Below are 27,621 nucleotides of genomic sequence, written 5' to 3' on the forward strand. Positions count from 1 at the left end.
GCAATGTTCACACATATCCTTAAAAGTAGCCATGACCACACTAGTGTGGAGCAGGCAGGGTTAGGAGATTGCATCCATATAAGGGCTCCTTGGGGCTGGAGCATCCCTGGCACCCCTGGGAGGAGGAGAGCTGGTGGAATTTCCTACAAAAGGACAATTAATAAAGTCCAAATCCTTTTGTATATACACGTCTAAATATTGGACAACAGATTCAAGGCTTTGCCACCCCAGAATCCTGAACCTTACAGGACTCCTGCACTCATTAAGAGATTTGTAGCTCTGACCCAGGTTCTAAGTGCAGGGACTGTAAGGACTGGAGAAAGGAAAAGCACCAAGAGGGGCTTGTAACAGGGGGTGGTTTTGCACCACTTAATTCTGGTTTCTGGGATCCAACAGGGCTGTTTAAGGACTGGAACGTGCTCCAGAGCCCCTGGTCCCCACACACTGCTCTGAGAGCAGACCTCCAGCAGCCCTGAGCAGTGACAGGTGGGAATTCTGCTTTCCCTGGTTTGGCTCTGCAGTCACAGCCTCACCTCTGCAGCACCCTGAGACTCTGCTTTTCTTCTTCTCTGTGGTCCAGGAGCTTTCAGGGACATCACTGTGGTGCTGTGCCACTCCCTGCTCAGCCCTGGCAGGGAGCAGGGCACCAGGAGCCAGACTGACCCAGCAAGGTGCAAAGCAGCTCTGATGTTCATGGGGCTGAAGGCACCAGGTGTGCTGCAAATGCCTTTGGGATAAATGAGACACACATCACTGCCAGCTGCATGGGGGAGGTGGAGAGCAGGGGGCACACACAGTGCTTGTGCTGCTGCTCCTGCTCTGGACACACAAACACCTCCAGTCCCTGGGTTCCCTCACTGGCCTGGCAGATTTTGTGAGGGTTGTCAGCAAGGACACAATTTCTCCATTTTCACATTACTTGCCTTGTCTTCCAATTATTCTCCAGTCACAGACACATGTAGCCAGAAGAGTTTTATGCAATTTATTGTGAGATTATATTTGGGTATTCTGGCATCTGAGAGGCACTTCCACCTCCATCTCCTCTCTTCACCTCACCAAGAAGTTTCCTCCAAAAAACTCCCCACATCTGGTGACAAACACTCTTTTGGAGTTGTGACAAGAGAAAGTGCCATGATGACCACAAATTGGCTGCAGATGTCAGCAAAGCCCAGTGCTAGGAATGGCCTGGTACCAGGTGATGTGACACACCTGTGGGACACAGGGAGCTGGGGGAGAGCTTGAATCAGCTCTGAGACCCATCAGCAGCTCCAGCAAGGGCTGCAGCTAATCTCTGACCAAACTCATCCTGCTTGTGGCCACTGGCCTTAAACTCCCTCTGAAAGGGGGAAAACCAAGCAGCTTTAGGGGAAAACCAGACACAGAGGAGATGTCTGTGAGCACTCCACACTCCAGGTGTTTGAGGAGCTGGCTCAGGGTGTCAGAGCAGTCAGTGCTGGAACAGGGTCTCCTCCCCTTTGTGCTGGGTGGGGATGAGGTGTGGGGACCCCAGGAGAGGCTCTGGAGCTGGCTGGGCTCTGCATGGGACACACTGGGGATGGACAATTGCTGTCCTTTCCAATATTGCCATCTAGAGGACCCAGCAAGGACCAGAGCTCCTTGCAGGCCATGATGAGGTAAGGAAGAATCAAAGCCTTGTTTTTTTCTGATTTTACTTTATACAAATGCTACCCCAGCATGATGTGGAGATGCTGAGCCAAGGGTGCAGAACTGTCTGTGACTTTGGGCATGGCAATACAGAATTGCTCTAAAATCAGCCCTGTGATTTTTTTTTTTGAGGCTGTAGATACCCAGTGTTGGCCCATTTCCCAGCAATTTACTGATCCCCACATGAAGGTGGACAGATGGTACTGACTGAAAGCTGCCCCTCATCAGCTGAAACTGAACAGAACTAATAAAACAGGGACTAATCAGCAAATGACAGCTCTGACCATGCAGAGAAGTGCCTTGTCCCTGCTTGCTGTGCCTCTGAACAGCACCTATCCAAAATATCTTTGGTGTGAGATGCCAGCTCCTGGCACAGAGAGCCCATCCCAGTGGGTGCCCACTGCAGCAGCCTGTGCTGGGCAGGGTGGGTACAGAGCAGAGCATCCCAGCTGCATTTTGGGTGCTGGGGATGCCACCCACCAAAGGTGAGGAGCCTGAATCATACCTTGTGTCAAGCAAACAATACATTTGAAGGGGTCTGCTGCACTTCTCCTGAGGGTTTGGGAAGGTGAAGGGCTGCCAAAAGGCATTTGCTCAATTGCTAAATGATGTCTTTGTTTGTTTTAGTTATGTGCCCTGGTCCAACCCAAGCTGGGCTGGATCCAGTGGGATTAGTGGTGTTTATTCTGACTGTCAGGATGCTGAGGTGGGAGTGTAGAGTGGAATTAGCATCATTTCATAGCAAGAAAATGATGTAACACCTTGGTCTGCTGTCCCACTGCTGTGACTTCCAGTAGCACAGGCCACCCACGAGCAGCATGACACCAGGCAAGCCCCTCTCACTCAGGGCTTGTGTGAGCTGCAGCCTCAGCTCTGGGACAGCCCAGCAGGACAGCTCAGGATTCACCACCCCAAAGGCCACAGTCCCTTGGGAAAGCAGCACAGACACCCCCTTGGCTGCTTTGGGTGGGAGGTAAGTGTGTAAACAGGGCTACCCTGAAACAAGACAGAGCTGGGAAAATGTGGTTTTACCATCCAAGGGATTCCTGAAGACATTCCTGAAGATTCTCAGGTATTCTGTACTGAAGGATTGTAGATGGGAGTCAGAGGGCAGAATCACCAGCCAGAAACTCAAATTCAAACCTTGGGGGATATAAAAGCCTGGGAAAGCTCAGGAACATTGATTTTGCAACAGCCCATGGTGATGCCTCCATGCAGATCTACTCAGTGCCCCAGGGCTGGGAGTGAGCAGCACTGTCCCAGCTGGATTTGCTGCTCCTGGAGGAGTTTTGGGCAACTAGAGCTGCTCCTGCAAGGCAGGTGTGCCCCAGGAACCCTCCAGTGCTGGGGTGCAGCAGCCCTGGCTGCTGCCCAAGGCCATGAACAAACTGCTCTCAGGAGGTCAAGTGGAACGTGGTCACTTTGCTACAGATTTATTTCCGTGTGAATTAATGAAACGGTACACACAATTCCAAAAAAAAAAATAATCGTCTTTTATAGGCCCATAATCCTTCTTTCACAGTACAACGCAACAGTAGAGGATTTAGTCAGTGTAAACAGAAGGTCCAATAGTGATCATCAGCTATCACAGATCAGCTGCACAAACACCATAGCTACGGGGTTAATGCCATTACCACACAAATTGACAGTACCAGTACAAATCATAACTTTACCTACAATGCTTTTTCATGTGCAAAAACCATGAAAATTCAATTTACAGAAGAAGGGCACCTTCTCTAAATCTTCGTGGGGGGTGTAAAGTGCCTCCTCAGGGCTGTCTTATCCATTTGGCAAAGGTCTCAGGCCCTGATTCTCCAAGGTACTCAGCTCCATCTGCAGCACAGAGCATCAGGGCTCTGCCTCTGCACACCAGGCATTCCTGGCTGCTCTGCTGCAGCTCAGCACAGAAAATAATCAGCTGAGGGTAAGTCCCATTCATTTCTGAAATCACTCCTGAGTTTAAGCTCAGATTCATTCATTCAAAACAGTCCTGGTTATATTATATCTGGATCATAAGGTCATATATATGGATCACAGAATCATTATTGGTGTCTTGGGGTGACTTTATGATGCTTGGATCCCCCATTGTCTGCTCTGTTGGTGTTGAATATTGAGTTCTGCAGTTTTAATACTGGTTCCAGGAGTGAAGGGGAGAGAAGAGGTGCAGAGTTTGTTATCAGAGACTGCACTTGCTCCTCCTCATCCCTCACACAGACTGTGCTGTCTGTCTGCAGTGGAAGCAGGAGAGAGTTCTCCTTTGCTCTTGGTTAGTTTCTGGCTAGCTGAGGCAGAGAAGCTCCCTGGACTGTGGTTTTTTTCTCTTTTTCTTGGAATTGTTCAAATCTGCTCTGGACTAAAAATCCCAGAGGAGCACCAGGAGCTCACACCTGTGGCCCACCTGGGCTGTGACATTTCCCAGCACTGGAGGGACTAAGAACAGCCTGAGTGAGCTGGGCTGTGACCCACAGAGGGGACTCCTCTGAATTTGCCATCTCTTTAGAGCAGTGAGAGGTTTTGTTGTGTAGTATTGTTCATTTTTGTGCTGGGAAGTGCTTTGCCTGTTAAATAAACAGGTTTTTTTCCATTTCTCTCCAATGAAATATTTCCCTGAACCAGCTGGGGGAGGGACTGCTTGAATCTGCTTCCTAGAGGGATCCCATTCAGAAGTTTTCTCCCAAATTTGCCCTGAACCAGGACATACTCTTAGCTTCTTCTGCAGCACAAAGCATCAGGGCTCTGCCTTTGCACACCAGGCATTCCTGGCTGCTCTGCTGCAGCTCAGCACAGAAAATAATCAGCTGAGAATGGGTCCCATTCATTTGTGAAATCACTCCTGAATTTAAGCTCAGATTCATTCATTGACTTAAGGCTATTCAAAACAGTCTTGTTAGATTATATATGGATCGAAATGTAACCCATAAAATCATCATTGGTTAACTTCTCCTTTCATGTACTACCTAAACTGTTACTGATGTCAAAAGTTAGGGCTTATGGGTAATGTGTTGGCAAGATTACAGTGAGTGGATAAATTACTGAAGTCAAGGGGTCAGAGAAAGAGAGGAATGCTGCCACAGCCATGGGGAAACATCAGCTTGAGGCCACCTTGCAGCAAGTTTTCACCTCAGCTGGGAATGCCTGGGAGGGAGCCCTGGGGCAGCAGAACTGTCCTGCACCTCCAGCTGCACCAACTCTGTAAATTGAATTCATAGTCAGGTTATACAGGAAAAAACAAGAGGTAGTTATTTATCATACCTCTTCAAAAAGGCAGAACGAACAAAAAACAGGATGTAGAAGTGATGCAGTAAACCTAAAATCAACAGGTTCCTACTTTTTTTTTTTTCGTCCTTTTTTTTGTTTTTTTTTAAACACATGAAGTTAAGTTACAGACATCATATAAAATGCACACTCACTTTATGGAATTCCTGCATAGTAGGAAACAAAGGCCAGTGCTAATCCAACAGCTTTGTTAACAGCGGGATGCCATTTACAGGTGCAAGGAAGATGCCCCAAATATATCCAAATATAAACAGAGTATTACCCCCCTTCTAGGGAAGTCCTATGGCAACACTTACACATTTTGTTCAGAAGGAAAAAGAAAGCATTTTCTTGGGGATAAACTGCCAAAATAATTATTGTTTCACATCCATAAATTTAAGGCAATGTTACTTAGACCTGAGAAAATGAAAAAAAAAAAAACCCAAACCATATAGATTTATTTTCTCAACTATACATATATACTTGAAACTTCAGGATTTTCTGTCTCCTCCAACTCTCAGGTGGTGCTGGGGAAAACAGCTGTGGGGACACTGCTCTGAGGTCTCAGGGTCAGATCCTGAGAGATGCAGAGTTTGTTCCAAAGACAGCTAATGGGAGCTGTGAGTGCCCAGACTCACCTGGCTCTATTCCATGTATTTTCATTTTAAATACTTCTGTTTAAGCCCTCTGGAGAGGGTTAACTCCCTCTCCAGAGAATGGGCCTGTAGTGCACCAGTAACCCTGAAAGGTTTGTATAGCAAAACTGTAGATAAAATAGACAATAAAATTACATACAGTAAATTTCCATGATTCCCCCTTTCCCGGAGAAAAAAGATGTCAGGGTTAACAGTTTCACTGCACCTTCAGCCATTCCCATCACTACAGAATAAATCCTTTAACACTAGTGTGAATCTCAAATTGTTCTGTGCTCTTCCTCGAAAAACAAAAAGGTAAATTAAAAAAACCAAAAATCAACTCGCAAACATTTCTCCTTAAATGATAAGAGACACGAGAAGGGTTGGGTGGGGGCTGCAGACACACAGCATGCTAAGGAGTTACCAAACAAAGTGCAATGGATTCTGACTCTGCGGGAGGACGGACGGACGGACGGACGGACGGCTCCCCTTCAGTACCAGCTGGATGCCCCTGCAGAGCTCTGGTACCACGTGGATCTGCAGCCCTAAAGCTCGAGTTTGAGGTGGGCTGGGCTCCACAGCCCCAGGTGGGGTGTGCCCCCTCTGCACACCTTGGCTACATCTGTGACTGCAGGACAGGGATTCGCCCGCGCTGAGACACGGCCGCTTCCCAAACGTGAAATTCAGTTGCCAAAAGAGGATTTGATGGCTGGTTCTAGAAAGCTGCTTGAGCCACAGCTGAAAGGTGGACTCAGACCTAAAATCTGTGCACGCCTGGTGTAGTTTCTGTGGGATTGCCTCCTTCTCCTGAACACAACTACAGACACCAACCATCCCTCTCTCCTGCTCCCATCCGAGCAGCCGGACACCGCAGCCCTCGCTGTCAGCTCTGGCCGGGTCTGCCATCAGCCCACTAAAGCAGGGCTTGGGCAGAGGGTCACTAAAAAGCAGAAAGTCTCCAGGTTCCCACAGTGAAACAAGTTTATCACCATCCACTGCCTGGCGAGAGGGTGTGTGGGCAGATTTTTTTGCTGATATTTCAAACGTGACTATCCAAAGATCAGAGACCAAAAGAAACTCAACAATCCTCATCGGACTAGAAAGCAATTTCCACTGCTCACCAGCAACTCCCTACCCTCCTCTCCCAGGTTCAAAGGATGAACAGGGAGTCACAGCTCCTTTACTCACCCGCTGGGAACTAAACCCTTCATCAAATCACACGCTAACGAAGCTCACTGTGTGCAAAAGACTCTGACGCTAAAACAGTTCCACCCTACATAGTGCAGTCAACACAGTTTTTTAACTTAAATTCGCAGCTTGTTCTTTACAAGTGCTTGGCAGAGAATATTTATATTCTTTTGACACCATATAAATAATATTTATACAGCTTAGACATTTTGAGACATGCATTAGACTTTAGGTAGTACATACTTCTTGATCATATATGCACATGTTACCGTCAACCCAGGCGAGCAGCCTTACGCTGGCCCGTGTCTGGCGCTATCCAGGACGTTGGAGGGCGGCTCCGAGTCGTCCATGGGCAGCACCAGGCGCGTGCCCCGGATGACGAGCTCGTGGTCCCCAAAGGCCAGCTCCCTGTCCAGGGCATCCTCCGAGCTGTTCCCCGCCAGGCGCCGGGCGCCGCCGGGAGCCGCCGGCTCGCTGCTCACCGTGGAGTCCCCGTAGGTCAGGCTGATGTCCCCGTCGTTCAGAATGAGGTCGGAGTCGTCGTCCTTCAGCTGCTCTTGGTTCTGGGGAGCAAAGTGCTGTTAAACCCGTCCTTCAGCTGCTCTTGGTTCTGGGGAGCAAAGTGCTGTTAAACCCGCCCAGGATGGTATTGACAATCGCGTGGGGATGGTGGCTGGGCAGAGTCGCAGGCTCTCCTGCACTGTGACCAGAACCAGACGTGGCACGCACACATCTCAGAGCCCAGGTGACTCACAGCATGCAGAATTTCTCTGCAGACTGCCTAAAAGGGCTCTCTCAGCTCTCTTCTTTCTGGTGCCATAGTCAGGTGCACAGGGAATACAGCACTGGGTGGACCAAATACCCATGAGCACAGGAACTGCACTCCTGACCCATCAGAGCCACTTCTGGTTTGTCAGGGAACCTGGTGCTGAGACAGGGCAAGAAGACTCCTGGCATGCACAGCTGTCACTGCAAGAGACCCCTGGGCACAGCAATCCTGGCTACCTTTCTGATTGTGAGTGATGCAGGAAAAGGCTGCTGGAAAGGCTGCAGGAATGGCTCAGCTGTGAGGCTGGAAGACAGGGGATATCCAGCTGGGGATAGAGAATTGTGTGTCCTCCCAGCTGGGAATAGGGAATTGTGTGTCCTCCCAGCTGGGCCTGAGTAGGACAGCTGTGACAACTTCACTGAGGAACCACCATGAATACACCACAAACCCCTTCATGATATTAACAGCAGGCTGGAAAAGCAAAATGCTCATAAGAATTAGCTCATCCCTCAGCCCCAATATCTGATTTCCCTCATGCTTCCAGCTTGATGCTGTACAGCAGCATCCAGAAGAGAAACATAAACACATGAAACCCACAGCACTGTGACACAAAGGACATTAAAGGACTCACCTCGTACGCCTGTGGGCTCGTCAGGCACCGGGCAACAGGCCCACAGCACCCTGGGAGTGTGGTGGTCAGTGGGGGACCACTGTGTGTCAGGAGAGGCTTGAGATAGCTACAGAGAGGGTTAAGGAAAAAGGAGGAACGGGGCCATGTCGGTGAGGGTAGCACTGAAGGACTTGGCATTGTGAGGAAATCACAGAAAGAAAAGAAACACCAATGTGTGGAAGCACAGAAGTTGTAATGGTGTGCAAGGAGAATGCAACCAAACAGAGCAGGACACAGTCCTGGTAAGGTGCTCAACAGCATCACTTGTCCCATCACCTGTGCCCCTCAGCCTAATATTGCTCCTCCACTAGCTCACAGTATAGCATCTGCAAGGGAGGAGAGGCACAGATCGACCAAGAGGGACTGCTAGTAAGAAAACCCCCATCCCCTCCTGCCCACCTGCCCCTGGGATTAAGGACCCCCAGGATTCCAACCCTGGAGAGCCCAGCTCTGAACAGAACTGCTGCTGCATTCTCACTGACAGAGGGTGGGAACTGTCGCTTCTCACAGCCACAGACACGAGCAGGTGCAAACCAAAACTGCAATGTCATGGGAAAGCAAACACTGGCTCCTCTGCTAAGCAGGGAACAAGTCAATGTGCCAGTGAGGGGAGTCTGGGCAGTGGGATCTGACACTGCACACACCAAGGATACTTGTGGTCGAAGTTGTACCACATGCGGAACAGCCAAGCGCTTTCAGCCTTCGTGCTCCTCCTCTCGCTCTCTGGGACACCCTGTGGGAGAGCAAAACAGTAAAGGGGGACAGGACAACATGCCATGGATTGGAGCAGGGCCAGGAGACCCCACGGACACGGGATTATCCCCAGGGGACACAGAGACAGACTTTCCCACTGCTCTTCAGAAGAAGCCTTTGGGTTGCTGTGTGTATAAGGATGTTCACACCACAACAGGCTGCATTTAGCAGCATTCAATGGCCTCAGGGAGGGGGTATCAAAGCACAGAGTGACCATTTTGCTGTTAGAGCCTTCCAGTGTCTGGGCCCAAGGTTTAAAGTGTCTCAGAGCCAGGAGTTGCACCCAGACATCACATTTAATAGTGACTGACAGATCCAACCTCCATCAGATCTTGCCTGACACTGCTGCATGCAAATAATTGTGTGTTATGGGAACTTCAGGCTTCCTTTCAGTCAGAGAAAAAAAATATAAAACTGTTTGGAGTGGACTATGAATACAACTAGATATTCCACAGAAATCTGGCTTACAGATTTATGGCCCTGGGCTGCCTATCACATTTGATGCTTTCTCTCCAGGAGGTGAAAAGCCCAATAAATGGCTTTCATCAAATGAATCAAATGAATCTCCAAGGTGCAGAATCCACACAGAAACCAAGGAGAGCCACAGCCACAGCACAACCAGGCTGCAGACACATGAATGAAACAGCTGGAACTACCAGGCAGGAAAACTCCCAGGGCTGTGGGGCTCAGACCTCAGGGCTGTGATCTGGGTGGTCAGTGGTTCCAGGGCTGTCCATAATCACCCACAGGAAAAGGGGATAAGCAGGGGCTGAGGGTACCATGGGTAAAAGTGGGGCAGAAGATGCTACATAAAATGAGTCAGTAAATGGTGTTTCTGTACTGCCCTGGACTCTGGGATGAGGCACAGCCTCCATGCCATGCTCACTTTGGGACTTATCTCAAACCCAGCAAGGGAGAGACTGAATCTATTGCAGCAGCAACGTGGACTGACTAAACAGTCCAGCATTGCTTCTGTGCCCTCCTTTCCAGCTGAGTCAAAACAAGGCTCGTGAAAACCAGAGAGCACAGAGAAGCTGTGACTCCCACTGACTGCAAACTCTTTCAAAAAAAAACTAAAAGCTGCTGCAGCTGGAAGGAAGCAGAGCACAGCCAGGCATTGACAGGGTCAGGATGCAAGCCCTGCAGGCTGTAACCACACTCACCACGTTCTCCTGATCCGCATCCACCCCGACCCTGTGAGGAGAGAAACAGCAGAGTCACACACACAGCGCAGGGCTGGGATGGGGGAGGATGGGATCTGAGCCTGCTCCCTGAATCCCCAGCTGAGAGCAGCCCAGGGGAGGGAGCCCTGCACTGACCTGATGTTGAGGCAGGACAGCATGGCCGTGGTGCCCCCGCCGAACACCCACACAGTGAAGAAGACGATGAGCAGGGTGGTGCTGAACATCATCTGCCGCGCGTACGTGGCCGTGTCGCGGATGGCCAGGGCGAAGGCCATGGCTCCACGCAGCCCTGAGGGTGGGACAGCACAGCAACCCTGTCAGCCCCCCCACGGCCAGCTTCCCTCCTGGGTCACACCCTGCTGCCCCTCTGCTGCCACATCCACCCCCAGGGGACAGCAGTGATGATTTGCTCACCCCTCCTTCCAAGCCCCAAAAGGAAAACGCTCCTCCTGCCCCGTGCCATGCCCTTGAGGCAGGACAGGAGGAGCCCATTGCTACACCTTAAACCAGAGTCCTACCCAGCTGTGTTGGGTTGATGTGGCCAGCAGTGTGTATTCTGTCCCCATCTGTTGCAGCTGGGTGGGGCAGTGACCCTGATCTCCTGGCTCATATCATCTGCTAATGGGCCATCTTTAAACCAGCTGGGCAATCATCTTTATCTTTCCCATGACCCACCCTTCATCCAGGAGGTATCACCTGTTAATGGGCCATTGTTAAAAACTGGGTGTGGCAGCGATTCTTATCCCTGTGGGACATATCTCCTGTTAATGGGCCATTGTTAAAAACTGGGTGGGGCAGTGACCCTGATCTCCTGGCACATATTATCTGCTAATGGGCCATCTTTAAACCAGCTGGGCAATCATCTTTATCTTTCCACAGCCCATCCTCCCTCCAGGAAGATATCATCTGCTGCTGGCCCATTCAGTCCTACTGTGTGACTGATAAAATTCCATCATCCCACTGGGAGATGCTCCAGCCAGGGGAGGAGCCAAGCCTTTCCTACCCAGATGAAAAATGAGATTTTGGACAGCAAGGTACCTTCTTTCCACTGGATTCCAGAGGAAAGCCAGACCTTTCCACATCATCCCTGCACCTTCAGAGGAAACTGCACCTTCTCCAGGAGCACTGCTCCAGCTGAACCACATCTGCCACTGCAGGAGGATGCAGCCACCATTGAATGGGACTGCTGCCACCACCCTGACTGACTGACAGGGTGTCAGCTTGGATTCTGACTCTGTCAGTGTTTTGGGATTGCTCTTTGTGATACTGTATTTCTATTTTAATTTTCCTAGTAAAGAACTGTTATTCCTAATTCCCATATCTTTGCCTGAGAGCCCCTTAATTTCAAAATTATAATAATAATTTGAAGGGAGAGGGTTTACATTCTCCATTTCAAAGAGAAGCTTCTGCCTTTATTGGCAGACACCTGTCCTTCAAACCAGGATACCAGCCTCCCCTCCAGACCCTGCCCATAAGAGATTTAGAGTTGAATAAGGAGTATTTCCAGGCTCTCAGGGGCAAGGATGTGCCAATGGGCCACATGGTCAGAGGAAGGATGAAGTAACATACCAGCAAACATCATCATGTGCTGCAAATTTGTTCCAATCTTATTTCTTCTCCCCAAATTCAGTAAAAATGACAATGGGTAAATATTGGCAGCTCTTCCTAGGAAGATAGCAAGCTGTATTTGCACATGTTAAGGAAATTGCTCTTCCTGTTTCTCCCATTACATCCCACCTGCACACAGAAACAGTTTCCATTGCCCAGAGGAAACTGGGAGCTGCAGAAATGCCAGTGCTCGGGCTGCAAAGAAAATAACCCAGCTCTGAGTGCTACAGCACTGTGAGAAGAGCTGGCCACTGCCTCACTGAAACACAGCACACACTGCAACTGAGGGCACAAACAAAGAAGGGTAATGATGACAGGACATGTTAGACAAGTGAGAGGAGAGAAAAGCAGCCTCTCTGCTGCCAGGTCCATTTTGCACCCCAAGAATTATTTGTCTTCTGTGAAGCTCAAGTTATTACAGCTATGACAACCCCTCTGATATTCCCCAGTATTCCACACTTCACAGCTGGGTTTGAAGCCTTAAGCCAAGTCCCATTCCCAAAGATTATTCAGCAAAATGAAAGCAGCAGCCGTTGAGAAGGAAAAAAAAAAAATCCAATATTCTTTCTGTTTCCATAGCCTGTGAGATACAAGAATCACCAGCCCCTTCATATTGCTCTTTATCTTTGAAGCTGTGTCTTTTAATACCAGCACACAGATGGCAAAAATAATCTTGGAGCCAGTACTCAGCACAGCCTTGAATAATACAGAAAATGCTTCTAGCTTTTATGTTCTTTCCTGAACATCACAATTTGCATAAGAGATGTATTTCATGATCTCTCTCATGAATGAGCTATTTCATCAGTGAGTTAGCCAGTTGCCACTGAAGAGGCACAGCACAAAATTCCAATATAACAGCCCAAATGACATTTCTCTGCTCTCTACCCCTCCTGCCCCACTGCCACCCCACAAAAGCTGATGAGGGAAATTCAGCTGAGCCTGCTGCAAACCCACAGATCAGCACTGGCAAAAATGCTTTGTTCACCAGTATAAACTGGCATCAGTGCTAGCAAAGGGTGAAAATAATTCTGCACGTTTAAGTGGCTTCCCTGTGATGTGAAAAAAACTCCTTCAAAATTCTTGTTTTTCTGAGACATACCAGGACTCTTGTTCCCCTTAGCATCAGCCTGCAGAACAGGAAATCCTTTCTCATGACATCATTCAGAGGCATCTACTGTAGCTCTGTTTGTGCTGTTTGACCAAAAAAAGGCTTTTTTTCAGGGTTAACCAAGTGCACTAGCAGAGAAAAGAGGAAATAAACAGCTAGACCAGGCAGCCCCCCTTTGCAAAGCCCCTCCTGGTGCCACATGACAACTCCTGGCATTGGCATCACAGTCACACTGAATGATGAGTCCCTGCAGCAGCTGATTCAGATGCCCACAAGAGGAGAGAAGACAGGAGAGGAGAAAAAAAAAAAAAAAGCCAAAAAGAATCTCCATCTTCTTAAAATAACCAGCAAAAACACCACTACATGGCAGAAATTTCCTTTTAAAAATAAAGCTAGACTGATTGAAAAAAAAAAAAAAAAAACAAACCCACTCATTTGAATGAAAAACACAAATTGGGAATGAGGCACCTCTCCCTCTCTTTCTGTCTTTGAAATTGGGCTCCAAAGGATACAAAGGCCCCCACCACAAAGGTAGGGTTAAAGACATGGTTCTGGAAGGTGAACAGTGCAAGTCCCATGTAGGAGAAGATGAAGTTTTCTGCCAAGAAATTCAGAAGCTCAAACAACTGAAAGAGAAAAACAAATTAAAAGTGAGTTAGATATAATATAGATTTAACAAGAAAAGCATGTTAGCCCATCCATCATGCAATAAATACTTCTGCAGAAGCAACTCTAGTGAAATGCAGCTGTAAGAAGACAGATGCACCTAATTCTGGAGAGAAGGAAAATATTGAATTTAAATATTGAATTTAAAATTCAAAGAGGCTGAAGGGGTCTGAGGAGTTCTCACCTGCTTAGTTCTGTGTTGGGACTCTGTAGATAAGTTGTTATAGGTATAATGGGCCTGTGTGATCCCACAGAAGAGCACAGCCACCACACCTGGGGAGCAGAGCATCACATTAGACTCCTGGTCAGGAGAGGGGAGCTGAGCTGCATCCCAGGCCTGCAGGGACCTTAATGCAGTAACCCCAGAACTCAAAATCATTAAACTTCTGCAAGCAGAGGGAGAGCCCTGGCTGCAATGGATACTGAGAGAAGCAAAACTCTGTGGCCCCTGCAGGTCCCCATCCCAGGGGCAGGGCTGTGCTTGCCTGTAAAGCCACATGCTTCAGCCAGCAGGAAGGTGCTCCAGGACATCAAGAAGAACAAGCCAGTCTCCAGCAGAGGGAACTCCCGGAGCTTGGTGAACTTGGTGACGTTGCAGATGGTCAAGGACAATCTGGAGAGACACTGCAGGCCAACAGCCTATCACATGCAATTGTGTATCACAGCTACACAATCCACCCCTAAAAAGACTATGGAACTGTCCTTCCTTAATTTAGGGGGGAAAAATTAAACATCTGGGTGAAATGCAGTGCAGCAAAATATAAATAAGCTGGGGGAATATAAATATAAAACACCTGGGGGAAAAACCCAAACAGTGAAAAGGATATTAAAGCTGTCACAACTCCAGTAGCTGCTCCCATTGCAAAAGATCCACTGAATATCCCCAGGAAGATCCCAATGGACTTGAACATTGCTGTGACATCAAACGTGTGGCTGTTGTCACCCGCTGGCTGATATGCAACTATTGAGCTGGAAGAGGAGGGAAAGCACAAGAACAAAACTGCTTAGTCTGGAGGGAGAGGAACCTCATGGTGCTCCATGAGCCCTGCAAAGTGCTACACACACTGAGCCTGAGGAGCCAGGGACACTGCAACCCCCTGGGATCCCACAGCCTCCCTGCCCTGGGGAGTTTGGGATCAGCCACCCCCCCCAGGCCTGGATGTGCAGCTACCCCTGGACATTAGAGAGCAGGGAAAGCCTGTGCCTCATGTGACATGTGGGATTTATGGAGGTATTTGGTATTTATGGTGGTATTTGGGGGGTTTGGCACCAGCTCTCTGTCATGCCAGGTGCTGTGGGACCACAAAGCACTCAAGCAGGAAACCTCCATTTCTCCACCCAGGCAGCTGATGTGAACATCCCCTGGAGAGCTGTAACTGCTCCTGTTCTGCCACATTAAACATGCACTACATTTAGTTTGCACTGCTCTGAGCTCCAAAGTGCAATACCACAGGTTAGCCAAGGCAGACAGTGCCATGCACAGCAGCACCACCATTCTCTGCATCCACCAGACCTTTGTGATGGGATGGCAAACAGGTCTGCAGAGCTGATCCCATCTCTCAGTCTGCTCCCTCCTAACTCCTGATGAGCTGAGCCTTGCATTAGTCACTCCACTGTTCTACCTGGAAAGGCTGAGATACAGGGGGGCCCTTACCACCTCCTAAATCCCATTTATCAACTCCTTACATCACTTTCCTTGATGTAAACTTACTGAAAACATTAACTTCCTAGTTAGCAATCCCTTGGCTGACTCTGCTACAGCTCCTGGATGTGAACTTTAAACGTTTGCTGTTCAATCTGCTGAGAACAAACACTTGCTGCCTTGCACACACATCCTGCAGCTTTCTCTCCTAACTATACACCAACATTTTTCTGTGAAACAAATTACAAACCTCCCCTTTCCAACACATCACAGGTAACTTCCCATACTAAACTTCCCTGCTTTTAATACAGGTCATTTTTCTGCATTGCCTTTTACACTGCAAGCTGCAGATTTCTCTGTGATTTAATTCCATTCATCAATTCCATCTTATATTTCTCATTCACCAACATGCTCTTATTCTGGGTTTTCAGGTTTCATATTTTTTAAAATCCAGACAGTTTTCACTTCCCCTCCATAACTAACTCTTTGAATGTTGGTTTAGCATTTTAACTCTTACAGTACTCCTGGTTTTGTTTTCTGCATTGCCAATAAGACTTTATTGCCAGCTGCCCTTTATTTCCCCTGTTGCTGCCCATGGGGCTTCCTGTGGTGTTTAATCCCTGTGAATCCTCCCTTTGGAAGCAGCAGGTAGAGACCCTGCAGCAGCATTTACCCTTCTGCTCCCAAACTGCAGCTCTGCACCTCACTGCCCACCAGCTTTCAGTTCTGGGTTCAATTCCTCCTCATCCTGTAACAAGTTCCTGCTGCCAAGCCACACCAGGCCAAGACAGGAACAGAAAGGCACAGATCCTGCTCCTGAAGCACAGGAGGAAATTTGCCCAGGGCTGAAAGCAGCAGGAGAGGAGCCTTGGGTACCCAGACTGAGCAAAAGCCACTCAGGAGCCCAGCTCTGCATCCTCCCCTGCCCACAGTGCTGGGCAAAATAAAACAACTGCTGAGTGAACTCAGAGCTGCTGCCTTGGTGCAAATTATTCTGTTTTGGGGAGGGGGTGGGCTGAGCTCAGCTTGTGGAGAGAGGAAAGCAGGAAATCAGAGCAGGACTGAAGCAGAGCAAGAGGCAAACCACTGTGGGTGGTGGAATCACCCACACGTGCAGGGATCCACCACAAATTCCATTACTCTGAAACTGAATCCACACACTCCCACCAGAACCCACCAGCCCAGGCTGCAAGACCCCCTCCCCTCCTCACTCATGATCACTTCTGAAACACAATCTGGCTGTGCAGCATTTGCTCTCACACCAGCAGTGACACATCCAGCAAAAAGCCAGAGTTAGCAATACAAAGAGCTCCAGAAACCTCAACAGAAACACTCAGTTCAGTAAATACAACATACAGCTCACAGTGTGCTACTTGCTGCCTCCAGTGAAACCCACACAACCAGCATGCTGGAGTGACAAGTATTCCAGAAATATTTTCTCCATTAGCCTGAGCTATATGTTAAGCTGTCACCATTGCAGGTATTATATATTACTGAACAAATTCCCATGATGGCAACACAGTGAAAATGCAGATAAAATATGTCCTGCATGCAAAGGACATAAAATATTAAAGAATATAAAACACTCTTTAGAAAGGCAGCAAGTTTCCCAAGTGTTCAGTCAAGGGCATTAACACCAGCTGTAAGAATATTAACTCCTTCAAGTGGGGAGAGAAAGGAAACAGCTGCTTCACCAGATATTTCCACCTAAACAAAGCAGGGATTTGTGGGTGGGAAGCAATGCAGGTAGGAGCAAAGCCATCAGCAAGGGCTTTCAATGGGATCTTGTGGCTGAAAAGCAGATGTGGTGATTTTCCAGTTTCAGAGGGACATAAAAAACTTTCCTGTGGGTGGGAAAACCACCCATCATGCAGGGGGAAGCTGGAAGGGCAATCCATAATCCCAAGCAGTGGTAAGCAATGAGGACATGCACCAGAATGCACTGCAGCTTTTTGGGACACTTCAGAAGCTCCTGCAAACACCCATGTTCCTATTTTACAGGGGCAAGGCAGAGTGGCTCCCCCCTGCTCCTGACATGTAAGACACACAACAATTGCCAATAAAGCAGAGGACACTTACGAGGACAGCACTATGGCAACAGCATCGTTGAGGACACTCTCACCAAAGAGGAGGGCATACAGCTCAACATCCACCTGGAGTTCATGGAATATGGCAAGGACAGTCACTGACAAATAGAAAAACAGAGAGACATTCAAAAAGGTGCTGTTATTTCGATGTAAGCAAAGACTAAAGGTCTTTTTTAGAAAGCTGCCTTTCCTGCACATCTGTGCCACTGCTGCCATGCTGCCAGCTGCCCCCCCGTGCTCTCTTTGATAGTCTTCCTTCTGCTCTTTCAGATTTGGATTTGATTCATCATTTCCCTCCTTCTTTTTATTAAAACACATCTTGGCCTATTGAATCTTTTGCAGGCAGACATAAGCAAACTCTGCTCTGAGCTTCCCAGGGTCTGAGCTCATGGGCTGAGCCACAGTAGCAGGCTGGCATGAGCCACCCAGCTGCAGGGATGCTGCTAGCTGGGAGCATCAGGAGAGCCTTCCTCCACCTGCAGAAGGCCAGAAGGATCAGGCTTGTCCAGGATGATGACTGCCTTTTCTTTCCATTCCTGATACTCTGACAGAAATCCTTGGATTCAACACATTCTAAGTGCCAGCACAGACACAATGCTTCAGACCTGACTGGAAACAGCCAGGCATCAGCTCAAACCCCAGGTGGGTGTTTCTGTGATTTACATCCACATGGCAGAGATCAGAGCTCCCTCAAGCTCTTCAGTGATCCAGCAGCTCCAAGAAGACAATGGAAAGGAGCAGGTTTTGCACATTTGCCTTGCAGAAACATCACAACATCCAAAGCAAGCAAGATGGAACACATGGGACACAGTTCAGGCTGAGGGCTGAGACAATCCCAACCACCTTCTGTGAGTCTTTTCAAACAGCACTCAGGGCACACTGAGGGGGTTTTCACCCATTTATGCACAGGGAAATGCTCCATTTCTACCTGTGAAATCTTCTTGTTTCTATTTCAAGCCCAAAGAAGGGACATGACACTGACAGCTCACCTGCAGCATTTCTAAGCATTAGAAGATTTCCAGCCCTGCTCAGCAAAGGGCAGGAGCAAAGAGAGGCCTTTCTGTGGCCCTGTGTTTTTACATGAAATGAGAGCATGCAAGTAAACAGCTACCACATACAAGCCATCATGAACTAACTTAAATTTAGTTGAACAAGCCACATTTTTCATAGTTTTGATTTATAAAGTGCATCAGTAAACCAAGACGTCACTACTGTCCTCAAAGTGTCTCATTAATCTAATTTCAATTAGATTAGCCTCTGCCAAAATCCAACCAAACTGGAAGCAGGAAAAAATAGCTAAACTAACTAAAACTAGCAACTGAACCCTCCTACATTACAGATCTTGTTCTGCAACAGCTGCTGGCAGAGGGTGGCAGAGACACAATGCCAAACCCCAGCAAAGTCAAGAGGGAGGCTGCCTAGGACCTCACTGCAAACAAGGATTCAGGAAAGCAGAGGTTTGGAAGCTGTACTGCACGTAACTGAAGAAAATTAAAAGACACAGAGACAAATCTGGCCTCTAAGAATGTCACAAACAAATGCAAAATTCAGAAGGAGGGAACTCACAGGGGTTTTAGACTTTCTTCCCCTCTGCCCCACAAGTCAAACCAGGCCAAAATGCAGGGAAAGCAGGTAACATACCTGGGTCAGTGGCTGACACAATGGCCCCAAACAGGAGGCAGTCAGTGAAGTAGAAATCTCCCCCGAGCTGCCCAGTGACTTTCATCAGCGCCACGCAGCCGTACACGACAGAGCTGGGGATCAGAACAGGCAGTCACATCTCTGCAGTGCATCAGAACTACATCCATGGGGGCTTGGTTTCCCTGAATCTACCAGATTAAAGCTATCCAAATGCCAGAACACCAAAGAACTGCATGGGATGCACTAAGCCTGGTGAAACCTCAAGGCCATGGTCTTGGAGGTGAATGCTGGACCACACAGACCAAAGCACCCTCTGAACTGGAGCACAAACATGGTGCCAGCAGGGCTGGGACCAGAACTCCTCCAGGAGCTCAACATGGCTAAAGAAAAGCAGCAGCCAGGCTTACAGGGTCACACAATCACTGTGCAGTGATTGCTGCAGATTAACACAGCTCACTGAAGTCACCTTGGACTGACTCTGAAATGGCCAAAACTTTCAGTGAGGAGCAGATAAGCAGATGCTGAGTTTTCTTGAATCCATTAGACTCCATGGAAAACACCCTATGTCAGGCTGTGTGCTACTATCCAGAGTGGGAACCATCCAGCAGCCTCTGTTCTGATGGATAAACAATTTGAAACACTTCTGTGCTCACTAAACACTCACCTTTTATGGTCCTGCCCTCTACTCTTGTGCCTCAAGTTTATGAGGGCTTATGCTTTCAATAATTTGAAGTTGCTGATTTATCAAGACAATTTTCTCTGAAGTGTGAAACTTCCCTTGCCATGAATAACTATTCTCACGGGATGCCCAGATGCTGAGAGAGCACTTGGTAATTAGACAGCAGCCACCCTGTCCAAGCAGCAGAAGTTTGCAGAGTAAATAGTATTATTTGCTGCTGCTGAGCAGCAGTAGCAGAGCCTGTGTGACCTTTCAGGGCTGGGATTAGCAGCTTCAGCTCCAGGCTCAGAACACTTCTCCCAAGCACAGCTCAAACCCCTGAGGAAGAACCAGCCCAGCTCCATCTACTCACCCAATCATCAGGCAGGAAATGGCAGTGCCAAGGAAAGCATATGCTAGGATGGATCCCAAGTTTCTGAAGAAGTGCCTCTAGCAGGAGAAAAAAACCAAAAACTGAATTATATTTTGCTAACAATTGATTTCAAGCCTGCACAGGCACCCACAGTGTCCACAGCAGCTTGGACCCAGCTCAGACACCACGAGCTGGACAGGCACAGGGTGCCCAGCACAGCCCAGTGCCAGAGCAGCAGTTAATGCAGCATTAATAAACATGAATGTGCTGTTTTCTCATACCTGGGTGTTTAAGAAGGTGTTATTCCAAGTCCTGGGAACTGATTTCCTAACCCAGCAGCATTCCTCCTTCCTTTTCCCACAAGCTAAACTGCATCATTCTCCTCTCCTTCCAAGTCAGCATTTCAGAGAGCTGCTGCTTTCTAAAACCTTCCCACACTCCCATGTGCTTGGAAAGCTGGGATGGCTGAAATGGCCTGGCTGACCCCAAAAACCCCAGCTGGAAACAACTGAAGAGGCTGACCCTACCCAGGGCAGAGGGGCAGATGAGAATGACAGGGGCACTGTCAGCTCTGCTTCCCACAATCCCACATTTGCTGGGTAAAACCATACCCACCCCCACAGCCTCAGCCTGCTGAGCAAGCATTAAAGCCCTCACAAGTATTAAAAATTCTCTGGAGGCAGAGGAAACTAAAACATAGGCACTGTAAAGACACGTACCCTCTTCAAGCTGTAGCCTGCATAAAATATAATGGGAGGAAGCAAAATGTTGAAGAATACTTCAGGATCAAAAGTCACCTGTTAAGAAAGAAAAAAAAAAAAAAAAAAAACAGTAAAATGATTTGCTAAAATTTTGCAAGACAAAACACAAATAAGAAAGTAATATATGGAGGAAGCCCTGTACCCCCAACATGTGAATCCTGTTGGGTCAACGCTGAGGATGTGTCTGGGATCTTCTGGAGACAAATCCCAGAGTCTGAACAGCTTAAACTGAGCTAAAACTAGAGTTTCATTACATTGTGTTCAACATATAAACTACTGCTCATCACAATCACAAGTTAAAAAAACAAAATAAAAACACTTAATCCAGGAGATCCAGAACCTATCTCCACGGAGAGAGTGGGAAGAACCACTCACCTCTCCAGTCACTGCCTCCCTTACCTTTCTCAGCATCTCATTATCCTGGACATTGTTGAGCTCCTGGGCACTGATCTCCCCCTTGAGGGTGTACTCATAGAACTTCCCACTGACATTGACCAGCAGCGTGGCTGGGCTGGTCTGCACCTGGCAGCTCAGGGTGACATTGTTGACATCGCTGGGGACGTGGATGCCGTAGCGCAGGACCACACCGACCAGGACACCTGGGGAGGGACACAGGTCTGTGACAAACCACTGCAGAGCCCAGAATGATCCCCCTCAGCATGATGGAGCACCAGGATCCTGACCCCTGCTCAGCTGCTGAGCATAACCACAACTCAACAATTGCCTGTGTGAATTGAACCATCCTCGTCCCCCGAGAGCCAGGTGAATGCTCTGTGCTCGTGGGGAGTTTCTAACACAGCCATGCACAAGTCCTGCAGGATTTGAACCACCCAGCAATCAGTCAGACCCTCACTCCAGGGCAGCCAACATCCAGGGCACACTGGGTTTCTGAAGCTGGGCCAGGTGCTGCTCACACGTGCCCAAACTGTGACCCTTGCACCTCAAAACCTGACATCAAACTCTTAATTTTGGCAGGGATTAAAGATGATAGCCAGCAACCACCCTGAACACTGTGAGGCTGGCAAGCATCCTTCCTAAGGTGCTGCAGCACCCTACAGCCTCCTCCCAGCCCTCCCTGTTTTTATAAAACCACATTTTGAAATAGAAACATAGAAACACATAAAACTGTTTCCCAGTCCAGGCTGACCACCCAGATCTACTCCTTGCCTCTGCAAACTTCAGCTCTGCACCACCAGCAGCAGCCCCAGGGCAACCTCATGAGGCAACTCTGCCTCCAGCTCAGCTGCTAACTAGGGGTATTTTAGGGTTAATTTGCAAGTCAGCAATTTATAAGGCATTTTTCTTTTGTTGTCTGAGGTCTCAAATCCAGATTCAAGTGTGTTGAGCGCTCTCCTGGCAGAGTGTTTTGACATCTGCAGGCTGGGGAAGAGGGGTGTCCCACAAGACACCTTTCCATGTAGCCTTCAGCACAAAAGGGTTTGGAAACTCCTCGATTAAGGCAGACCTGAGCTGCCACAGAAATCCTGGATCTTAACCCCATCTCTGAACCACACATTTATGAGAAGCTTTCAGACACGTGGGAACTAAACACAGACCACAAGGCTCTGGAGGCTTCTCCATTTGCCTCCCAGGACACTCCTGTTCCTTACTGCTGCCTTAATTAAAGCCTTGCTCTGTGCTTTCCTACAGGCAGGGCACAAGCCTGACTGATGGGAACACCCAGCCCTTCCCTGCCACCTCCTCTCAGGCAGGACACCGTGGGGACACAGCTCATTCAGCACCTCCTGCTGATGAACCTGCTGAACTCAAGTTCCTGATCTGTTTGAAAACAAAAGTGAGAGACTCCAAATCAGAAATACAACCTAATAGGAAAAAAAAAAAGAGAAAAATAAAATACTAACAATACTACAAAAGAAAAACCACTGACAAAGTCAGAATATAACCTGACACCTCACTAGTTAGGGTGGTGGTAGCAGTGCAGATGAAATAGTGATCCTGTAGAAAGGTCTGGTAGTTCTTGTCCTCTGGAAACCAGTAGGTAAGGGCTGCTTTGCTGTTCCAAATCTCAGTTTTTATCTAGGTAGGAAAGGCTTGGCTGCTCCCCCTGGATGGAGCATCTCCCAAAGGGATGATGTAATTTTATCAGTCATGCAGTGGGACTGAATTGCCATTAACAGGAGATACCTCCTGGAGGGAGGATGGCTTGTGGAAAAGATAAAGATGATTGCCCCTCCTGGATTTTTACAGATGGCCCATTAGCAGAGGATATCTCCCATGGAGATAAGGATCACCACCACACCCAGTTTCAGTAGATGGTGACAGAATACAAACTTTTGGGCACATCTTTACATTGTAACCTAGGACAATCTACCACCCACTTTTTGACTTCTGCTTTGGACACAATTTTTCCAGGACAAGATTTGCTATTTTTCCCAGTGGTGAAATGAAAAGCCCCCACCTCCTGTCTCAGGGGTGCCACACACAGCAGAGCCACCAGAGCACACGAGCACAGAAGAGGAGGTGGCTGCACACAAAGTCACCACTTTGTCACCACTGCTGACTAGAAGAGCTCAGCTCAGGGACTGGACAGATCCAAAACCCTGGTCTAGGACAGCACTTTGCAGCACAGGTGAGCTAAAAGATGCTTTAAGAATACAGATGCTTACAGATGCTTTTAAGCCATGTACCATCAACCAGGGACTCACCACTCTGGGCTTTATCTGCCCTGAATCACCCCAACAACCACAGAACAGTTCCCTCTGGGCACAGCCAGGCACTGTCAGCTCCAGCAAGGAGAGTTCAGGGCAGTCACACTGAGCAGAGCAGCTGAGGGCTGCTTTTACACCAGCTCAGGCTCCCTGGACCAAGCCCAGGGGACCCTGCAGGTGCTCCTGGTTCTGAGAGGCTCTTAGGAAATGGTTCAGACTCTCCTGGCAATGACAGGGCTGCCCCAGCAGCAACCTGTGAGCCAGTATCGACATGCTTTTGCTGCCAGAAGTTTTACAAAACTGAGCCCAGGGAGGGAGCTGAGCAGAGGGAATCCAACACTGAGGAAGCTGCCAGCTGAAAGCTGCAAGGAGCTGAGAAGCTGAAGGCAAAGCCGGCAAATTAATTGAGTTCTTTTATGCAAAGTGCAAGAGATTATTTTCATTGCATTTCTCCTGACTTCATTAAAAAGAACAGAAGCCCATGGGCTTTTTTTTAAGGTGCTGTTGAACATTTCCGAGGTAATGTTTTAAATGGAGACTAATATATTACCAAACCCAGCACTTAACAACAATGGAAGCAGACAGGAACCCCAGGCGAGCATTAATCTGGACACCAAAAGGAAAGAAAAATGTAACAGCTGAAGACATCCTGACAACAAGCAGTTTAGACACACACAGTCCAGGGGCCAAGTGGGAACAAGGACAAGGAAACTAAACTTCTGCAGAAGGTGCTACACATTCACCATTAGACTCTGAAAAAAACTGAAACAAAACTGTTCAATAAATCATCCTAAATGCTGAGCACCTCAGATGTGGGAACCTCATTTTAAACACTAAAATGAAGCTTAAAGGCTACTGAGCACCCATTGTCTGTCACTGTGAAATTACTGCAGCTGGTGTCCAGCTCCTGAACATCAGCTCTGAGCTGACAGTGTGATTTCCACGATAGAAATCCACCTGGAGCAAGAGCTTATAACTTCCAACAAAAACAAAAGCAACAAGGAAACTGAAGTGTTTTGACAAAAGAGATACATGCAAAAGTTTTTACCTAATTATTGTTGGGCTTTTTAAACATAAAGAGACAAGTTTTTGCAAATTGCTTCTCTTTACATGTTTTCAGTGAACTTCCTTGGAGCTAAGAGCATCCCAGGGAACCAGGAACAGTGATACCTCCTTCTTTCCCTGCAGATTTTAAGTTGTCACTGTAAATATCTCACCACTCCTTGGGAACTTCACATCCCTTTTCCTATGGCACCTGCCATTACCTCAGAAGCAAATGCCAAAAGCCTTGATACCAAGGAAAACTTGGGATTTTCTGCATGATCAGACAGGTGACATTACCGATTTCACCAGCAATTCTCTAAGCACAGTCTGCAGAAGAGCAGACAGAAAAGGAGCATTTGATGGATCAGCAGGAGACTGAAACAACCCAGGTTGTGATCTGAGAAAAAAGTAAGCACTCAGGTAGGTCAGGGAGAGAGGATAATCCAGAGGAAGAAATGTCCAGGAGAATAACAAGGTTAAGGGCAAGTGTGAAAGCATGAAAGGAGCTCTGGGGCAGCAGGAGAGAGAAGTCCTTCCATGCTGTCCTCCCACAGCAAAGTTCCTGTCCCAGGAGGTGACCATCCCCACCCTGGGCAGGAGCCAGAAACATCTGAACCCCTGAGCAGTGGCTGGAAGGAATCAGAAAATGCAGAGCAATTTGTTGTGCCCCTGGAAAAGCAGCCCAGGATTTTGTGCCTGTGGGCTGACACAAGTGTCTCCACCCTTCATATGGAAGGACACTTCCAATTAACTCAAACTTGGGATCACAAAAGCCAGTGGCCCAAACAGGTCAAGCCACAGCCTTCAGATCAAAGCTTTCTGCTGGGTGGGAGATTCAGCCACATCTGACCCTGTGTGGTCACACATCACCCCCAGCCAGCAAGGACCACACACAGAGGACAGACATTAACTACAGCACGCAGCAGGAGCTGCCTCCTCAATCCTAAATTCAACTAATCTTCCCTAGACACAGATCCATGGCCACATTAACCATTTCCCCAGCACAGCTCCAAGACCTACTTTGGCTGAACACAAAGTCATGTCAGATAACCCAGGGAGAGCCATACATGGCCCCTCCATATCCTGGTCCAGGCCACTTCACGAGGCCATGTCACCCCAGTAAATCACAGGCCACCATTAAAACCCAAATGTCTAAGCTCCATTCCACTGACCCACAGCCTTGCTGCACTTGCTGTAGGAATGCACATGGGGCTCCTCTCCAAGAGGTGCTGTCACAGCAGGAGGAGGAACTCTAAAGGTTCTGTATGTGCTTGTGCACACAGGTCCCCAGGCAGCAGGATAGAAGGCTGCTGGCTCTGCAGGTCCCTGAGCACAGCAAAGGGTGAGAGAATCCCCCTAACAGCCCCTCCACTCTTCTTAGGCAGCTTCTGGAAATCTAGATTCTCTAAACACAAGTTGGAAGCACAGCCTCTGCCTCAGCATGTGGGACTGCAGAATCACAGAATGGTTTGGGTCAGAAGGGGACCTTGATGATCACCCAGTTCCAACCCCCCTGCCATGGGCAGGGACACCTTCCACCAGACCAGGCTGTTCAGAGCCCCATCCAAGCAGGGATGAAAAGCTCCTGGGCAGTGCAACAACTGGTCTGTGCTTCCCCAAGTCCCCACTCTCAGCCCTGGAACAGGTAAGAGGGACCTGCCAGTGCCTGGTGACGTGCTAGCCCATGACCCTGCCAGCTTCACCCTTTGAGGCCGTCTGGAAAAACCCAACCAGCTCCTCACTGCCAGAGATTTGGGAGTAACTCTGCGCTGGAGAGCCCTCCATATCTAGGGCTTGGAAAACAAGCAACCCTCCCTCCAGCAACACCCAGATAAGGCTCGGCACGGGACACAGCAGGGCAGCGCTGCCCCGGTGACAGCGGGAGGATGTACCGTGTCCCCGTGTCCCCTGCACACACCGAAGCAGCGCCGTCGCAGCCCCTCGGCCACGGCTGCGGGCACTGACCCGCAGCACGGTGCGCTGCTGGCCCCGCTCCGGCTGCCGTGCGAGCGGGAGGGCGGGCAAGCACCCAGCCCGCAGCTGGCCCACAGAGCCGGCACCGGCCGGGATGCGGCTCCCGGAGCTCCCGCTCGGGATTCCCGGGAAGGGCGCCGCTCACCGTAGATCATGGCCAGCCCGGTCTCGTGGAGGAAGCGAGCGCGGCGGTGCTTGAAGAGCCAGATGGTGAGGATGGTGAGGGTGAGCAGCAGGATGAAAACCAGCAGGTTGGCGCTGTCCTGACGGTGACTCTCCTCCGCCGCCTTCTCGGACACGATCTCCTCGTCCAGCGCCCCGGGACGCGCCGCCGCCACCTCGGCGCCCGCCGCGCCCCGCGCCCACAGCGCCGCGGCCGCCGCCAGCACCGGCCCCGGCCCCGCCATCGCCCCGGCACCGGCCCGGCCCCGCCAACACCAGGAAGCGGCTCTGGCGCAGGCGCCGGGGGCGGGAGCAGCGCGGGGAGCCCGGATAGGGCCGGGCCGGCGGCGAGCGGGGCCGGGCCGCGGCGGAGCGGGGACGGGGACGGGGACGGGGCGAGCTTGGGACGCAAAGGGGAAGGGGCGGCCTGAGCCTGCGATCCTAGGGAACGGGGTGCGAGCCAGCAGAAGGGTGCGGGGCAGAGTCCAAAGAGGCAAAAGAAGTGCCCGGACAGAGTTGGTGCGAGGTGCACTGGCGGGTGGGGTTCGTGCGCTTCGGAGGGGTGTCCTGCAGGACACACCGCCGCTCGTGGGTCCAGGGGTCCCCGGAGCCTTCACACCGTGCCAAGGCTGTGATGGTGCCAAGAGCCGAAGTGGGATCAGGGTCAACTTCCCACCTGTTTTACCAAGAAATAGAGGGGTTATGCGTGGAGCCGGTGGGTCAAGAGTTGCAATAAATGCCAATGACCAACTTAAAGGTTCCCAAAGAATTGCCTTTGTGCCTTGGGGACGTAGAAGACCCAGGATGCTTGGCTGTGTGGGACTTTGGTGTTTCCTTGCTTTGCCCCAAGCCTGGCTCGGCCAGGGACGTCCCTCCTGCACTTGTTGTGTGCCTCCCTTTGCCCAGTTTTTTCATGCACCAGTTTCTCATTCTTTGAAGTTAAAAACGTGGAAAGCGGGAATTAACTCGGGCACCACTAGCCCTACGCTGTGTTTGCACTGTAAGGGATCCAGCCTGGCACAGTGGAGGGGACGGGTCTGTTCGAGGGCTCGATGGGTCGCCCAGAACCGCTCCCGGGGTCCGCTCACCCCCGGGCATTTTATCAATGG

General features: G+C 49.4%; 1 protein-coding gene across 1 annotated transcript; it reads right to left on the reverse strand.

Moving 5' to 3' along the window:
• Positions 1-3,074: 3,074 nt before the first annotated feature.
• On the reverse strand, positions 3,075-26,824 carry SLC9A6 (solute carrier family 9 member A6). Its single transcript, XM_079318834.1, has 16 exons — positions 26,496-26,824; positions 21,063-21,262; positions 20,622-20,699; positions 19,903-19,979; positions 18,872-18,984; positions 17,223-17,328; positions 14,329-14,470; positions 13,987-14,092; positions 13,686-13,774; positions 13,348-13,461; positions 11,689-11,800; positions 10,255-10,408; positions 10,099-10,129; positions 8,836-8,915; positions 8,144-8,249; positions 3,075-7,306 (listed from the first exon to the last, which is right to left on the reverse strand). The coding sequence occupies exons 1-16, from the start codon at positions 26,755-26,757 to the stop codon at positions 7,034-7,036; spliced, it is 2,043 nt and encodes a 680-aa protein (XP_079174960.1). The 5' UTR covers positions 26,758-26,824; the 3' UTR covers positions 3,075-7,033.
• Positions 26,825-27,621: the final 797 nt, after the last annotated feature.

The sequence above is a fragment of the Erithacus rubecula genome (assembly GCF_903797595.1).
Source record: "Erithacus rubecula genome assembly, chromosome: 15".
Taxonomy (NCBI): Eukaryota; Metazoa; Chordata; class Aves; order Passeriformes; family Muscicapidae; genus Erithacus; species Erithacus rubecula.

Excerpts from the sequence above, each read along its gene's own strand:
- SLC9A6 (XM_079318834.1), bottom strand. The coding sequence starts at position 26,757 with ATGGCGGGGCCGGGGCCGGTGCTGGCGGCGGCCGCGGCGCTGTGGGCG. Across the intron at positions 21,263-26,495 it reads CGGGCTGGCCATGATCTACG|GTGTCCTGGTCGGTGTGGTC; the intron begins GTGAGCGGCGCC and ends GTCCCTCCCCAG. Across the intron at positions 17,329-18,871 it reads TGTGTCAGCCACTGACCCAG|TGACTGTCCTTGCCATATTC; the intron begins GTATGTTACCTG and ends TCTATTTGTCAG.